The 18786-nt window shown below is 36.8% G+C and overlaps 1 protein-coding gene across 1 annotated transcript in view; it reads right to left on the reverse strand.

Annotated features, from left to right (window-relative positions):
• The window catches only part of C9H8orf34 (chromosome 9 C8orf34 homolog), a 397961-nt gene that overhangs the window by 261701 nt on the left and 117474 nt on the right, over positions 1-18786 (reverse strand). Inside the window, 1 exon segment of the mRNA XM_045560952.1 lies at positions 17713-17741. Within this exon segment, the coding sequence (XP_045416908.1) occupies positions 17713-17741 (29 nt within the window).

Raw genomic sequence — 18786 nt, forward strand, 5'->3', positions numbered from 1 at the left:
ATCACAGTGCGATAATCAAACTCAGTAATTAATATTGATACAATACTCATATACCAATCTTGCTTAAATTTCCTCAATTATCTGAATAGTGTTACTAATGGCAAAAGATAATTCTGGATTGCACATGGCATTCAATCATCATTTTTTAAAAATCTTTAATCTGGAAGAGTTTTCTGTCTTTTTTGACATGGAAGAACTTCGTGGTTTTGAAAAGTATGGGCCAGTTATTTTTTAGGAGGTCCCTCAATTTGTGTTTTTCCAGTGTTTTCTTATGATTGTTTTCAAGTCATGCATTTTTGGAAAGAATAAAACAGGAGTGATATATTCTTTTCATATCAAAAGGCACAAGATGTTGGATTTTCTCTCACTGATGGTATTAACTTTGACCACCTGGTTAAGGTGATATCTTCCAAGTTTCTCTGGTATAAAGTGACTACTTTTCTCTTGTTAATTAATAAATATCTTCTGGGGAGTAACTTTAAGACTATGTAGATATCCTGGAATTTATCAACATTTTACCCATGAATTTTAATGTCCTTTGTTATCCTTGCCTGTATCAATTACTATGATAGTTGCCAATTTTTGGTTTTCTAATTCCATCATTCCTTCTAAATTTATTTGCTGGCAGTCTACTGTGCAAAAGTGCTTCTCCTTCTCCCCATTTATGGACTTAGGAATTATTATTTTATTTCATGGGCTACACCACATTACTAGCATTATCTGTTTTTGTGCTTGAATTTTCCCAGATTTTATCAGGAGGATCCCCTACAAGATGGCTCCTGTGTCTCTCTGACAAATCCCATCATTCTTTGAATATGTCTTTGTTTTCTGGACCTAAAAGATATTCCAGACTCAAGCTTTGCTTTCTCAGTTGCAGTCCTAGACTCAGCCCTTTCTCCAAGGAAACCTGGTTGCTTTTAATAGAGAATGGCATTTAGAAAACAATATCTGGGCTGTAGTTGTGCTGACTGCCATTGGAGTGTATATTTTATTTTTTAAGATAAAAACTACTGAGTTCTTAATGATACTTCCAATTTGAAATCAGTATAATAGACTTTTTACTTTAACTTATTGATCTTACATATGTATTTCCTTTCCCCTGTGCCAAAAATTCTAGTTCTTAGGGACACCAAGATAAGTGCTTCTTTGGGATATCACACAAAGCATAAACAACAGTCTCATCATAGTACAAAGCTACCATTAACAACATGATTACTGAAAACAGTTTAAGAATGTACTGCAGTTCTCTCTGTCCTTAGAGCACATCCCACCAGAGAGACAATCAAATCACTCTGTTGATTCTGACTTGGAGTAACTCATCTCAGTGTGTTTGCACTGAAACACAGTTGTGCTGATTGGTTTCATTTGCCTTTGACTATTTGAAATTATTGGTTTAAGATTTAACTTTGTTTAAAAATTATATAAAATATTTAAGTGGTTCCAAAGTCAAATATTCACAATTCTAAGAAGATTCTACCCCTATCCTCTCCTTTCTGTATCTTTCTATATTCCTACTGTCTACACCTTCCCTTCTGCCAAAGATAACTTTCAAAAACAATTTGGTGTGTGTATACGTATGTGTGCATGTGTTTGTGTATATTTTATAGTAGGACCAGTTTTTCTATTGTTGTTTTGATTATAATATGAGCAAATATGTATATATATTTTCATTACATTTACTTAAATAGTAGCACACGACAAACACATTTCTTCTCCTTGCCTTTTTTATTTAACAACATATCCAAGGATTATTCCATAATATATAGAGATAGTCTTTCATGTTTATAGTTGTATAGTACTCTACTGTGTGGTAGTACTGTAACTTAAATCCAGTTACTTTTTTAATGGACATTTGGTTTTTTCTACTCTTTTGCTATTAAAATAGTATGACAATGTATAACCACATGTACAGGACTTTTCATATTTTCAGTGTGTTCTTGGAATAAACTCAAAGTATAGACTCTTAAACAAAGAATAATTGCATATACAATGTTGTAGATATTGCAAAATTTCCCTGCATAGTGTTTATACCATTTTGCCTTCCGACTAGCAACGTGCAAAAGTATCTGTTACCTCAAGCCTCACCACAGAATATTCTGACAAACTTGAAGGTTTTTGTAAAGCAGATAGATAAGCAGTGATGTTTAACTTTCACTTAAAAAGAATTTTTTTTTCTGTGAAGAATCTCCTAATATGGCTCATTTGTAGTAGAATTAAGGTCCCTTTATTCTCTATTTTTAGAAGCTCCCTATAATTAGGAATATTGGGTTTTGTCTGTGATGTAAACAGCAAATAATTTTCCTTGACTGTCACTTTACAGCTTTTATTTTTGAGAGACAGGTTTTTAAAATAAACACGAACAACAACTATACTGGGAGAACATATAGCAAAATGTACATGGCTATTTTTCTTAATATTAGAACTGCTGCTTATTAAAAGTCAAGCATATGGCCAACATAGCATATAAAGCAGTTCTATAGATTTTTCCCTACTGTCAAAAATATCATGTGATGCACATGTAGGTTGGATGTGGGTGCGCAAAAGGTTCTAGAACACAGCAGCACGACAAAAGAATCCCAGCAATTTAAGTATGCCCTGCTACATACAGAAAATCCCCAAACCATCTTCCAATTAGTGATGAAAAAAGCAATATACTCTAGATTTGTTTGCCTGGGGAGAAATTAACATAAATAGAAAGCAAATAGTATAGCAAAACAAAGCTATAGGACATCCTTACTTAGGAGGAGGAGTTAAGATCCACCCCTTCCACTGGTATACTCAGCAAGGCAACCACCGAGTGGCCTGACAGCTCACGGCACACCATGTTTGCACTGGATTTCCATGGTACACATATAGCCAGTCTGAAATAATTTAAATAGTCTCTTTGAGCTTTATAACTTTTTAGTAAGACATTAGTGATTAAGAAAATGGGCTTTAGAGTTAAATTTGTGCTCAAATCTGCGTTCTACCGTACATTATATGTATCTTAAACTTGCTCAAGTTACCAAACTCTTTGGGCTTCAATTTTCACATGTGTAAAAGGGAGACAATGAGAGCTTTTGAAGAGGCTGTTGAGAGCGTAGGTGAAAATGTGTATTTAAAGCACCTAGTGCAGTACATGTTGTACTATGTGTTTGATAAATAGTTTTTCCTGATCTTCCTATTGAGTTCTGTACATGGTCTTATATATATTAAACTTTCATGGTAAAGCATTATTTGTGAGAATGAACACTACACTGTCAATTCTCTTTCTAGGTAACTACCATAGGAAAACAGCCAGAGCTCTTAGTGTAACAGAATAACAAAGAAAATATCTTGATAGTGGGAAAAATGGGAAAAGGTTACAAAAGGTAGAATAATTTAAACAGAGAAATAAGTTTTTGGTAAGTTCTGTCTAGTTATTTATTTAGCAATTATTTACCAAAGCTTTTTATAGGCTATCCAATAGTAGGCACTGTGAACAAAAAGTTTCTAATATTAAAAATACCAGTTACTAATTGAGTGATTACTCTGCATCAGGCACTATGATAGAAAATGTAATGAATGGCATAACTCATTGCAGAGGTTGAGAGTAGAGACTCTGGAATAGTAGCTGTCTGGGTTGGTTTGAGTTCCAGTTCTTCCACTTACTATAAGACCAAGGGGAGCTTATAAAACTCAAAGAGCATCTATTATTCCATCTATTACATTGTTCAGTAATACTACCTATTTCATAAATATGGTATAATTGCTAAGAGCATAGGCTCTGGAGATAATTTGCTTTGGTTTGTGTTCCACTTCTTCTGTTTTCTATTTATGTGACTTCTGGTGAGTTTATTAACCTTTCTGTGTCCCAATTTTATCACCAGTCAAATATAGATAATACTCCTTATTTCCCAAGGAATTAGCAAATATTAAATGAGATAACACAGGTAAATAAGTTAGAATACCATCTGGCACATAGTAAATTCTCAATAAATGTTAGCTATTTTTTATTAGGATAAAATGGCATAATCTATATAAAATGCTTAGCTCAGGGTCTAAAATATAGTATACACTAAATAGTACATTATTCTTTTTATATCTATTATTATTAACCTATTTAAAGATCCAAGGACTAGAAACACAAACTCACTACCATTCACCATGCATTAATAACAAGAGCTAAAGAGAGCAGTATTTCTTTTTTCAAACAGTGACTTTTTTTAATTTGTGCAAATTTATGGGGTACATGTGTAACTTTGTTACATTTATATAATAGATAGTGATCAAGTCAGGGCTTTTAGGTTATCCATCACCTGAGTACAATACATTTTTGTTAAGTATAGTCATCTTGCTCTGCTGTCAAACATTAAACTTACTCCTTCTACCTTACTGTATGCTTGTACCCTTTAACTCACTTCTCTCTATCCTCCCGTCTCTCCCCCACTCAAACTTCCCAGTCTCTGTTTTCTATTTTTCCACTCTCTACCTCCAGGTGTTCAAATTTTTTGGCCCCACATAAAAGTGAGAACATGGAAATATTTGTCTTTTTCTGCCTGGCTTATTACACTTAAGAGAAAGACCGCCAATCTATCTATGTTGCTGCAAATGACTTGATTTTCTTCTTTTTTATGGCTGAATAGTATTTCTTTGTGTATATATAACATATCTTCTTTATCCATTCATCCACTGATGGGCACTTAAGTTGATTCCATATCTTTGCTACTATGAATGGCACTGCAATAAACATGCAAGTGCAGGTATACTTTTGATATATTTTCTTTTTCTTTGGGTAGATACCCAGTAATGGGATTGGTGGATCGAATTATAATTCTATTATTAGTTTTTTGAGAAATCTCCATAATGTTTTCCATAGTAGATTTACTAGTTTATATACCCACTAACAGTGTATAAGAGTTCTCTTTTCACTGTTTTCTCACCAACATCTGTTCTTTGTCTTTTTAATAATATTCATTCTGACTGGGCTAAAATGATATCTCATTGTGGTTTTGATTTGCATTTCTCTGATCATTAGTAATGTTGAGCATTTTTTCATATACCTATTGGCCATTTGTATGTCTTCTTTTGAGAAATGTCTATTCATGTCCTTTCCCCACTTTTTAGTGGAAATATTTGTTTCTTTCCTATTGAGTTGTTTGAATTCTCTGTATGTCCTAGATATTTGTTCCCTATCAGATGCATAATTTGCAAATGTTTTCTCCTGTTCACACTGTTGATTATATCTTTTTGCTAGACAGATGTTTTTTAGTTTGACTAAGTCCCATTTGTCTATTTTTTTATTTTTTTCCTGTGCTTTTGAGGTAATAATCATAAATTCTTTGCCTAGAACAATGTCCAGGAGAGTTTTCTGTAGATTTTCTTCTAATATTTTTACAGTTTAAGGACTTACACCTAAGTCTTTAATCCATTTTGAGTTGATTTTTGTATATGGTTAGAGATAGGAGTATAGTTTCATTCGTCTTCATGTGGCTATTCAATTTTCCCAGTATCATTTATTAAAAAGGATGTCCTTTCCCCAATGTAAATTCTTCTGGGCTTTGTTGAAGATCAGTTGGCTGTAAATATGTGCATTTATTTCTGGTTCTCTATCCTGTTCCATTCATCTCTGTGTCATTTTTATACCAACACCATGCTGTTTTGGTTACTATAGTCTCATACTATATTTTGAAGTCAGAATATGCCATGCCTACATGTTTGCCCTTTTTGCTCAAGATTTCTTTGGCTACTCAGGGTCTTTTGGTTCCATGAATTTTAGAATTTTTTTTTTTAATAATTCTGTGAAGATTGACTTGGTATTTTGATGGGGATTGCACTGCCTCTGTAGATTGCTTTAGGCAATATGGTCATTTTAACAATATTAATTCTTCCAAACCATGAGCATGGGATGTTTTTCCATTTGTTTGTGTCATCTTCAATTTCTTTCATCAGTGTTTTGTAGTTTTCCTTGCAAAGATTCTTCACTTCCTTGGTTAAATTTATTTCTAGGTTTTTTGTTTTTGTTTTTATTTTTTTGCAGCTATTGTAAATTGGATTGCCTTCTTGATTTCTTTCTCTGTTAGATGGTGTATAGAAATGCTATTAATTTTTGTATGTTGATTTTGTATCCTGCAATTTTACTGAATTCACTTATCAAATCTAAGAATTCTTCTTCTCCCTCAGGGATACCTATAATTCATATGTTAGTTCACTTCACATAGTCCCATATCTCTCTAAGTGATTGCTCTGCCTTTTCTGTTCTCTTCTCTGCCTCTTTAAGTGACTGTGTTAGCTCAAGAGCCGTGTTTTCAGGCTCTGAGATTCTTTCTTTCTTCTCCTTGGTTTAGTCTGTTGCTAAAGCTTTCTGCTGTGTTTTGAAATTCTCCAAATGTCTCTTTCATTTCTTTAAGTTCTATTATATCCTTCCTTATGTTGTCTAGCTCTCTAGTGATTTTTTCATTAATTTCCTGATTTTTTTTTTTTTTGGCTTATTTTTGTTGGTTTTCAACTTTCTCTTCAATTCTATTCATCTTATTTGCCATCAATATTCTGAATTCCACTTCTGTCATTTCAACAATTTCCATGTAGTTGGAGTTCACTATTATAGTTCCATTGTGATACCTTGGAGGTGTCGATCTGTTTTGATTTTTCATGTTGCCAGAATTCTTCTGCTGGTTTCTTCTCATCTGAGACTCTATTCTAGCTTCAGAGCTAACAGATTTTCATTGTACCTATTCTTTGCTGGGAACTCTCCTGCTTAATTAGAAGAAGGGGAGGTCCCTAGATGGTTCTCCGCCCCCCCACCCCACCCCCGCCACTCTGGAAAGTTGATGGAGTATGTGCACAAGAAGCCTGTAACACAGCTGTTCTGATTTGTTCTGTTTATCTCTGATTTTCTCTGTTCAAGCCTGTGCTGGATGCTGTTTGTGTTGGGTGTTGGGCTGTTCACCAGATAGTTGTAGGATGTTGAGATGGGAGCTGGGTGAGACCCTCTTCACTGATGGTGGTGTTGTGAGGATTGCTCTGCCCAGGGTCTCCCTGCAGAGGTGAGACTAACAGCTGGTGAGGCTACCTAGGAAGTGGTCATGGTTTCCTGGACCATGGGTATTTGCTCAAACCAGGTTCCAGTGTACTGGTGGCTCAAGGCTGGGGAGTTCCTTGCAGGGCATTGGACTTTGGAACAGTTCTGCCTCCTGGAGCAATGGTGGAAGCTCCAGGGTGGGGTCTTAGGACCTATGTGCAGAGCTAGAATCTTGGGGGAGGCCTCTGCAGCCTGGTGGGAGCTCTGGAGGCACAGAGGTGGAGCCTCGGTCTCCTATGTGAGAGCCTCAGAGCTAAGATTGAGGAGGAGCCAGAATTGCGATTCTGAGCAGGGTCACAAATTGGAAGCAGGGCCATGTTAGTGGCAAGGTTGATCTGACCTGGAGGATGGGGTCAGGGCTGAGCAGGTGGGAGGCAGTTGGGACCTGGAGAGTAGAGTCAGGGCCAAAAGGCTTGGGGACTGCACAAATGCCAAGCCACATGGGTAGAGGTCAGTTCCAGTGGCCTAGGGGCTGCAGAGTTCTCCCTACCTCTCCCAGAACCTGCCAAAGCAGTTGCCCAAAGCCTCTCAAATCAGAGCCTGCAGCACCTCAGTCAATTCCCATGTTCAGATCCCTTTGCACTGTAAGGGGGAGTACTTGGCTTCCAGTCACAGGGTATGGTTCAGGGGAGCCTCCAGTTAGTCTGCTCCCTACCCAGCCTGGTGGACGAGGGCTATGAAGGCCCCCAAGACAAAGCTGAGTCCCATGCTAACCTGGTGCCATGCACTTGAGAGCTCAGGGTTGCTTTAGCTGTTTCTCAGTCCCCACTGTGCCTGTTGTCTGGTGCAAGACTCTAGGCAGGACCCTGGTCCATCCAGATAGAGGTCTGTGGCAGTGGAGGGAACCCTCTCACAACTTGGCCACAGTGCTGGTGGGGTGTGTGTGGCACTCCAGCGCTCTATCCTCCTATTCTTTCCCACACATACTTTGATCTTGTCAATGTATCACCCTGTTACTTTTTTTTTTTTTTTCCACACTGAGCATCCTGTGTTGCTTCTCTGTGATTTCACACTTTCCTTCCAAGAAGAGCAACCTGAACGTAGGCACTTGCCTGCAATTTTCACTTTTCCTTGAGAGTGGCAAGGCGGCAGGCTGCTTATAGTCTACCTTTTTTTTTTTTAATGTATTGTTTCTTTAGCCTGTATTTCATTTAGTTCTACTATGATCTTTATTATTTCTTTTCTTCTGCTAATTTTGGATTCAGTTTGTAAGTTCTTCTGCTAATTTTGGATTCAGTTCCTTCTGGGTGCATTGTTAGTTTGTTAGTTTGTAATCTTTCTAGTTTTTTTATGTAGGCATTTAATGCTATAAACTTCCCTCTTTGCACTGCTTTTTCTGTATCCTACAGGTTTTGGTATGCTATGTTTCCATTTTCATCTGTTTCAAGACATTTTTTTGATTTCCATCTTAATTTCTTTGTTGACACAATGGTCATTCAGGAGCATGTTGTTTAATTTCCACATATTTGTATAGTTTCCAGAATTCTTGTTGATATCCATTCCTTGTTTTATTCCATTGTGGTCTGAGAAGATACTTGATATTATTTAGATTTTTTAAAATGTATGGAGACTTGTTTTGTGGCCTAACACATGGTCTATTCCAGAGAATGTTCCATATGCTATTGAAAGAATGTATATTCTGCAGTTGTTTCTTTTTACTTTTGTTGATTTAAAGTCTGCTTTATCTAAGTATAGTTAGTACTGCTTGCTTTTGGTTTCTGTTTGCATGGAATATCATTTTGTATCCCTTTACTTTCAGTCAATGTGTACCTTTAATGGTAAGATGAGTTTCTGGTAAGCAGGCTATAGCTGGATATGTTGATTTTAAAGAAGCTAAGTGAAATATGAGAATTCCGAAAAATAATGGAAAGTGATTAGAAAGCAATTCAGCCATTCCGTATCTTTTAAGAGTAGAATTTATTCTGTTTTTGTTCCAAGATTTTCACATATTGATATGTAAAGTTTTATTCCTAACATATTGTTAATCTTTTTCTGGCTGTTTTACTATCCTTCATAGTTTATTTTTCTCTTTTAGTTTGTTCCTTGTGGTTTGATGGATTTCTGTAGTAGTTCCATTTAAGTCCTTTTTCTTCCTCTTTTGTATGATCACTTTACCAGTGACTTTTGTATTTTCATGTGTTTTCACAATGGCAAATGTTGTCCTTTCATTTCCAGGTTTAGGACTTTCTTGAGCATTTCTTGTAAGGCCAGTCTTGTGGTAATGAATTCCTTCATCATTTGTTTGTTTGGAAATGACTTTATTTATCTTTCATTTATGGAGGATAACTTAGTTAGGTATAGTATACTTTGGTGACAGTTGTTTTGTTTTGTTTTGTTTTGTTTCAATTTGGCACTTTGAAGATATCATCCTGTTCTCTTCTGGCCTGTAAGTTTTCTGCTAAGAAATCTACTGTTAGTATGTTGAGGTTTCCCTTATTGGTGACTAGATGCTTTTTTCTCTTGCTGTTTTTAGTATTTGCTATTTAGGTTTGACTTCAGAAAGTCTAATTATAACATGCAGTGGGGAAGAATTTTTGCATTGTATCTGCCTGGGTATAGTTGAGCTTCCTGTATCTGAATATCTAAGTCTCTTGCTAGACATGGGGAGTTTTCATCTATTATTTTGTTAAATAGGTTTTTAATCCTTTCTTTGTTTCTTCACCCTCAGAGATACCAATAATTCATAAATTTGTTCATTGTACGTTGTCACAAATGTCACAATGGCTTTGCTTATTCTTTTTTATTCTTTTTTTTTTTTTTTTCAGACAGAGTCTCGCTTTCTTGCCCAGGCTAAAGTGAGTGCCGTGGCGTCAGCCTAGCTCACAGCAACCTCAAACTCCTCAGCTTAAGCGATCCTACTGCCTCAGCCTCCCGAGTAGCTGGGACTACAGGCATGTGCCACCATGCCCGGCTAATTTTTTCTATATATATTTTTAGTTGGCCAGATAATTTCTTTGTATTTTTAGTAGAGATGGGGTCTCGCTCTTGCTCAGGCTGGTCTCGAACTCCTGACCTCAAGCGATCCACCCACCTCGGCCTCCCAGCATGCTAGGATTACAGGCATGAGCCACCACGCCTGCCCTTCTTTTTTATTCTTATTTAATTTTTTCTGATTGAATTATTTCAAAAGACTTACCTTCAAGTTCTGAGACTCTTTCTCCTGCCTGATCTAGTCTATTGTTGAAGATTTCAAATGTATTTTGTATTTTCTTCAATGAATTCTTCAGTTCCAGAATTTCTATTTGGTTCTTTTCAAAATATTTTTTTGGTAAATTTCTCAATCATATCCTGAATTATTTACTGATTATTTTGTATTATTTTTCAGTATTCTCTTATATTTTACTGACCACCTTTAAAAGTCAATATTTTGAATTCTTTATTGGGATTTAAAATATTTGTTTTTAATTAAGATCTTTTGTCGGAGAATTATCATGTTCCTTTAGAGATATCCTATTTCCTTGATTTTTCATGTTTCCCATGCCTTACATTAATATCTCTACATCTGGTGTAATAATCAGTTCTTATTGTTTTACTTACTTTTTAAACTTACTTTTAGTAGGACATTTTCCTAAAGATGTATCTATGGTGTTGGCTATGTAGGGTACTTTGTCTTTTATTCTCAGTGTACACACTAGTGTAGTCTCTGTATTTCTTTGGCTGTAAACACCATTAGTCATATCTGTGATTTCCTCAGTGGGTTGGATTGTGATTTTTAGTGGAGGCTGTGGTGAAGATGTGCCAGAGACTAGACTGCCAGATGGGCCAGTCTTCAGACCCCAGTGATGGCAGCAATGGGCTGAGCATGCCTATGTCCGTTCCTGCTGCTATGACAAAATACGTTAACCAGGCAATTTATAAATAATATAAATGTGTTTATCACAATTCTGAAGGCTGGGAAGTCCAGATCATGGTGGACACTGAGCAGAAGGACCAAATAGGCTCCCTCAAGCACTTTCATAGGGGCACTATTCCCTGCCCTCATTACCTAATTACCTCCTAAAGGCCCCACTTTTTAATACTATTGTGGAGATAGATTAAGTTTCAACATGAATTTTGGAGGGACACAACATTCAAACTCTAGCATACATATGGTAATTTTATTTTTAATCTTTTGAGGCACTGCTATACTGTTTTCTATAGTGGCTGCACCATTTTACGGCACCACCAAAAGTGCACAAGGGTCCCAATTTCCTCACATCCTTACCAAAACTTGCCATTTTCTGTTTTGTTTTGTTTTTGTTTTTATTTTGATAGTAGCCATTCTAATGACTATGAAATAGCATTTTATTGTGGTTTTGATTTGGATTTCTCTAATGATGAGTGATAGCAAACATCTTTTTATATACTTGTTGGTCATTTCTGTATCATCCAACTTTGGAGAAATGTCTGTTCAAATCTTATGAACATTTTTTTTTTTTTTTTTTTTTTGAGACAGAGTCTCACTTTGTTGCCCAGGCTACAGTGAGTGCCATGGCATCAGCCTAGCTCACAGCAACTTCAAACTCCTGGGCTTAAGCGATCCTACTGCCTCAGCCTCCCAAGTAGCTGGGACTACAGGCATGCGCCACCATGCCCAGCTAATTTTTTCTATATATATTTTTAGTTGGCCAGATAATTTTTATTTCTATTTTTAGTAGAAATGGGGTCTCGCTCAGGCTGGTCTCGAACTCCTGACCTTGAGCGATCCACCCGCCTCGGCCTCCCAGAGGGCTAGGATTACAGGCGTGAGCCACCGCGCCCGGCTTATGAACATTTTTTCATTGAGTTTTTTTTGTTGTTGTTGAGTTATAGAAGTTCTTTATATATTCTAGACATTAACTCCTTATCAGATATATAATTTGTGAAAATTTCTCCCATTCCACAGGTTGCCTTTTCACTGTGTTGATTGTGTGCTTTGATGCACAGAAGTGTAAGAATATTTTTGAGGATATCATTACCTATGTAACACAGCATCTTCTTCATAAGGATAAATGGGAGACAAGGAGACACTTTTCTTAGGGTTCAGCAGCAGCAATGGTTAGTTTCCCCAACAATAACTGGTTTGGTGTGATCCTATGGATGGCAGTGACACTGAGTGGCAAAAAGCTCAATTATTGCCCAACTGGAGCAGTAGTACAGACCCTTACCACTGTATTCTGTGCAGGAGGTCTATATTTTTCCTATGGTCTGTTCAAAAGTCATTGGAATGATTTTTCCCATATAATTCTTTTGAAACATTTTATGTTGTGGATGTTTTTGCTACCTACCTAAAATTATTTTTCAGTGGGAAATTAATTAATGTTACTCTTAATAGTTACTAAAACCACCTACATTTTACAGAGAAGGAAACTAAAGCTCAGCATCTATAAATAACTTCCTGACAGCCACACGGCTAGTAAATGGCAGGAGCCAAGATTCTACCCAAGGATTTTCTGTGGATTTTTTTCAGAACACTGGGCTACTTCTCCAGGCAGTGAAAACAACTACCCAAAATATGAGACAGGAAGTGTCATTGGTGATGTAGTAACTGTGATCTCCAAGAGGTCATGGGAGGTGACATCATTTTCTACATGGTAACTAGGGAGGCTGGAGCTTGAAGGATGGAGAACAGTTGGAGAGGAGAAAAGAAAGACATGAACCAAAAATGTAGCAGTAAATAAAAGTATGACCTAGACGTACTGTAGTATTAAAAAGTGGGGCAGCCAATGGGCTGCCTTACCCTATTGCTTGTTGAGTATACTGCAGAGTCTGAATAGCATATAAGAGGAAAATGAAGTGTAAGATATAGATGGGCACCACAACACGGAGACTGTTAATTCTAGTCAGAGAAATCTGGACTTAACTTGGTAGGTAGCAAAGAGTCCAGAAAATATTTTCAGCAGGATTCTGCTTTCAGAAGATTCCTCTGGTGGCGTGTCATAAGTAGGTCTCCCTAGAATGAAGGGCTGAGAAAATGACTTATTGAGGGGTTCTCTCAAGTGAAACCTATAAAAGAGGGAGGGAACCAGGAGAAGCTGGGCAGAGGGATGGGTTCAGCTCAAGGCTGCTCACAGCCCAATCCCATAGAGAGCTCTGGAAGCTGAACGACATCTGACAGCCTGGAGCCTTATTTTAGTCCATCTTTGGCTGAGGATGAACCCACCACCTGTGGTCAGGATGGCTCACCTCAGGACAAGGGTGAGCTTGTGAGCACCCAGCACTCACTGAGGTGGAAGGGAAAGGAAGGGAGGGGAAGAGAAGTGAAGCTGAGGAAGAAAGGCTGGGCAGGCACCAACCACATCTACTACGTGTCATTTTGAAGGATGAACTGGAATCACAAGAGCCTGAATAATTACATATATACATAGGAAAGGTGCTACCATCTGAACTGGGATGATGGCTATGTAGGCAAAATAATGGCTTTCCAAAGATGTTCCTGTCCTGACCTCCAGAACCTGTGACTATGTTACCTTACAAGGCAAAAGGCACTTTGCATGATTAAGGTTAAAGGTCTTGACATGAAGAAATTATCTAGATGAGCCAGGTGGTCCCAACCTAACAGGATTCCATAACCAGGGAGAGCCATTCCTGACTGAAGTCCAAGAGAGATAAGATGCCGCTGGTTTTAAAAATGTGGCAAGGAGGCCACACTCAGGCATGCAGGCAGCCTCGAGATGCCAGAAAGGACAAGGAAACAGGTTTCTTCTAGAATGGAAGGAGGCCAGCCCAGAAGCCACCTTGATTTTATTTGCCTCAAAGAGACTGATGTTCAACTTCTATGCTACAGAGCTCTAAGATAATAACTTTGTGTTGTTTTAATTTGTTACAGAAGCAATAGAAAATGAATACCATGGCTATGGAAGGGAAAGGAAAAGACTATTGAATGAGGAATTGATAGAGTTCCTACAGTTTTTTAAAAAGCCTTAAAAATAACATTACTCTGTTTTGTTTTATTTCCTTATTTTAAATAGAATTAATAATTCTTATTACCTTTCTCAAATTCATAAAGTAACTGTATTTTTTTATTTTTATTTTTTTTTTTTGAGACAGAGTCTCACTCTGTTGCCCGGGCTAGAGTGCCGTGGCGTCAGCCTAGCTCACAGCAACCTCAAACTCCTGGGCTCGAGCAGTCCTCCTGCCTCAGCCTCCCGAGTAGCTGGGACTACAGGCATGTACCACCATGCCTGGCTAATTTTATATATATATAAATGTGTGTATATATATATATTACACATATATATATACACACACACGTTTTTAGCTGTCCATATAATTTCTTTTCTATTTTTTTTTTTTTTTAGTAGAGACGGGGTCTCGCTCTTGCTCAGGCTGGTCTCGAACTCCTGAGCTCAAACAATCCTCCCGCCTCGGCCTCCCAGAGTGCTAGGATTACAGGCATGAGCCACCGTGCCCGGCCCATAAAGTAACTTTAAATGTCACACACAAAATAATCTCAATGAAATTATAACTGAACTAAAATATGACAGCAAAAGATCTGTATTTTGTAAAGGTTAAGAAAAACATATTTTTAGTGAACCCTCAAAATTGTTAAGGGAAGAGTAAAAGGAAGGAGCTATATTTATTTTTATTATTACATTAAAGATATATGTACCAAGTGAACACAAACTATAACTCATTCTGATTAGCTACTTTTTTAGTAGCTAGCTGCCTGAGATTTACCTTTTTTTTCCACAGGAACATTTGGGACTGTGAGCTTCGTGGGCACCAGAGGGTGCTATGAGACAGGCTCTCCCGCTCATGCAAGGATGCTCTCCGGGAAAGTAAAGAAAGGATGGTGGCTATGGCTCTGCAAGCCTGCAATCCCTCTCTCTGTTATCCAGCACTCTTAAAAATGAGATGTGAGAGTGGGGTCGATTTTTTTGCACTGACATAAATATTTTTTCAATAAAAACTTACGGCAACTACTGGCATATTCCTCAATAAAAATGAAAAATAATAAGTGTGCAATAAAATTTGGCAATTTCCATTAAGTATTACAAAATAGAACTATGGCCAGGTACAGTGGCTCGTGGCTGTAATCCTAGCACTCTAGGAGGCTGAAGCGAGAGGATCGCTTGAGCCCAGGAGTTTGAGGTTGCTGTGAGCTATGGTGATGCCACTACTCTCGCCTGGGCGACAGAGTGAGATCCTGTCTCCAAAAAAAAAAAAAAAAAAATTGAAATATTAGGTAAATAAATGAAAATCACAAGTGTCATGCAATTTAGTTAAATGGACACTCCCCTGAGCTAGTGCTGGGAAGAGAGGGTCAGAAGGGGAGGCTGTATCCTAAGAATGATATTAACCAAGTGTCAGGGCATCCATAATTTATCCAATTAGGGCTAGATCCATTTCAGTTCAAAGCATAATTAAGGTTCTTTAGCTCACCAAAAAAGGTGTGTGGACACCAATGCCGCTGCAAGTGAGCACAGAAAAAAGGGATGGACGGGAGCCAAGAAAAGTAACAACCCCGTACAAGCTCATTTATGGCTCAGCCAGCCAGGCTTCTGCAGAATACACTGGAAGGAGCAAATGAACCTAGAAATGGTGATGACTGTATCTTTTTCTTAAAATGAACATAGACCATAACTGCAAGAAAATGGATTATTAAGCTTCTGCAAATCGCAGGGAAGGTCATGGCATGAGAAGGAGCCCAGCTGGGGCAAGACAAGGAGGAACACGCAGAGGACTAGAAAAGCAAGACCAAGCCAGGAGAGCACACTCACCACCTACTGCACTTGCTGCTGTGCACACTCAACGGGAGTTTCGCATGGAGTTAGCACAGAGATTAAAATAATTTTAAAATATTATGATGGTTTATTAAGGGGAATTCATATTTAAGAATATAATCATGAATTTTATCTATTTTTTTTTTTTTTGGTGATTCAGAAATACATTTTTCATGGTACAAAACCCAGAGGTGTATTCATATTTGAAGTAGAAGAACACTAACTTTAATATCAGGATTTATATGATCCCATTTTTTTTGTATAGGCTAAGTATCCCTAATCTGAAAGTCTGAAATCTGAAATGCTCCAAAATCCAAAATTTTTTGAGCACTGACATGATGCCACGAGTGGAAAATGCCATACCTGACCTCCTGTGACAGGTCACACGCAATCAAAACGCAGTCAAAACTTTGTTTTATGCACAAAATTATTAAAAATATTATATAAAATTACCTTGAGGCTATGTGTATGAGGTGTCTATGAAACATAAATGAATTTCATGTTTATACTTGGGAGCCATCCCCAAGATATCTCATAATGTATATGCAAATATTCCAGAATCCAACAAAAAAAATCTGAAATCTGAAATCCAAAACGTTTCTGGTCCCAAGCATTTTGGAGATGGGGTATCTTACCTATACAATACTGCCCATCAGTTTCTTTCTATGTATATATCTAGCCACCAAGACACATTTCAATATTTTTTCTGTTCAGAAAGATATTTGTATCCATGATCACCAAATGTTGATGATGGCTATTTCTAGGTGCTTCTCCCCTTCTAGCTAAACATTGATGACAGATTTTTGTTTTCAGCCAAAACAACATATCACAACAGATTGAATGCAGAAGCAGATATGAAAATGCAGCACTTTTCGATTAAGCCAGATATTAGATTTTCAAAAATCTAAACAATGTAACTTTCTTACTAATATTTTATTTTAGAAAATAAAGTATTTTTTCATAAATATGCCATTTATGTTGATGTAATGGTTTATCACTGTCATTTTTAAGTGAACGAACATATAAAGTTGTTATCAGTTTTGATTTCTAACGTGTTTACATATCTAATATCAATATAATATCAGTAAAAGAATCTAATATTAATGGATATAATCTACATAAATCAGAGCTCTTTGGGTTCTCTCTAATTTTTAAGAATGTAAAGGGGTTCTGAAACCAAGAAATTGAGACTTTTTCCTCATTGATTCCTAAATGTATAGCTCTAAATCAAATCTCTCCCATAAGCAATAACTCATATAAACATGTTTAACAGACAACTCAAAATAAACAATCCAAAAGAAAACTCAATGCTATCCCAACCTGACAAATTTTCTTTTTTCCTAGTTTTTTCAATTTTGGTAAATGGCACCGCAGTTGACCTACCTGCTCATCTCCCAAACCCAGGAATCGTCATTGACTGATTCTTCTAAACTCCCCATATCCAACCCATTAGCAAGGTCCACTGACACTCATGTTAAAATATATCCCTAATCATACCACTTCTCACCACCTTTGCAACTATCACCCCAGTTCAGAGCACCATCATATTCTTTTGGCATCTTGGAAAATTAAAACAAACAAACAAAAAACCCTTATCGAGTAAGGTTTCCAAAGGGGAAACCATAGAAAAGCACAAGTGTCTTCCATATCATCATCATCATCATCATTTAGATACAGGCAGAATAAAATAATTTACATGATATAATGTTATTAGTTTGTATTCTTTAATATGGTGATTCAGCGATTACAGTGATTCCATTTTCTCTAACCAAATTCTAAAAGCCTTGACTCAAAAAAGTAGTGACATATATTTAATGCAGTAACTTTCATAAAAGAATTGAAGCATAAAACTTTGAAAGTTTTAAAACGTTAGCACGAAATAAATTATATCTGAATATTTTATATGTTCCAGAAACATTTGAGTTTTAGGCAGTGGATTAAAACATAAGCTCTACATTTTCTTTTCATTAGATATACAGTTCAACTTACCTTATCGAGTTCATCTGAAATTGCAATACCTGGAATTCAAGAAAAATTTATAAAAATGTTTTAGAAGCAATCTTTAGTAACCTAATGTTAAAAATAAAAACAAAAGTTCTATTTGTAAAATTAGTGCATGTCCTATTCTATTTTTTATTAGTGCTTCAAAATAATGTGTCACATCCTTTTTACCAATGAAAACAAATTAGGAATTTAAGTTAACTGTGAGAGCCATGAACTGCTGGAACAATGAAAATGATCCAAAAAAAATAAAAAATCAAATAATTTACATTATATGGTACAAGAAAGTACCATATTTCTTGTATGTTGTTACAGGCAGAGCAAACGTGCAAAGACAATTGTAGAGATACTGTCTTTATGTTACGATGATGAACGATCAAGTACAACTTAGCCTGTTACCATTTTGCTCCTTCTTAAGAATGGATTTAGAGTACTACAGTGATTAACTATTAAGGCAGACTGGTGCTTAAAGATCACTTATTTCAATCTATTTCTTTTGTGGATGAAGAAATAGACTAGAGAAGGTAAGGAATTTGTCCCACAGTCCCTGAGGTTGACAGCTTCTTGAGCCAATGCTTAAACGGCTCCTGCTCACAAGTTCCTCTCTTGCTGTCCACAGATTCCTCTCTGCACATGGGTCTCAGTTCTGTCTTTATAATCCCTCCAAAGTTATTCTAAGTCAGCAATATGAAGAGTTTATGTCCTTAATTTATTTCTCTGTGATGACAGACTCTGTCAACCCCACTTCCTTTTTTGAAATGCTGTCTTCTCTTCCCTCTTCTCCTTCTTTGTCTTCTTCATAGGAATTCTCTTTTTGGTGGGAGAAGGGATCTTTTCCAGAAATGTCAAGCATTCTTTGCTGAGATGGCTTTTCCTCTCACTTGACATACTTCCCTTGGTAATCTGACCCATACCATTGACTTTTTTTTTTTTTTCTCCATATGGTAGCGACCATTTTTACTGCCAGCACAGACTTTCTTCCTAAGCCAGGTGTTGAATTCCTGTGGTCATTTCAACCTCAACATGTCAAACTAAAGACATTATCCTCCCAACTCTCTCTCT

This window comes from Lemur catta, chromosome 9 (genome assembly GCF_020740605.2).
Source record: "Lemur catta isolate mLemCat1 chromosome 9, mLemCat1.pri, whole genome shotgun sequence".
Lineage (NCBI taxonomy): Eukaryota > Metazoa > Chordata > Mammalia > Primates > Lemuridae > Lemur > Lemur catta.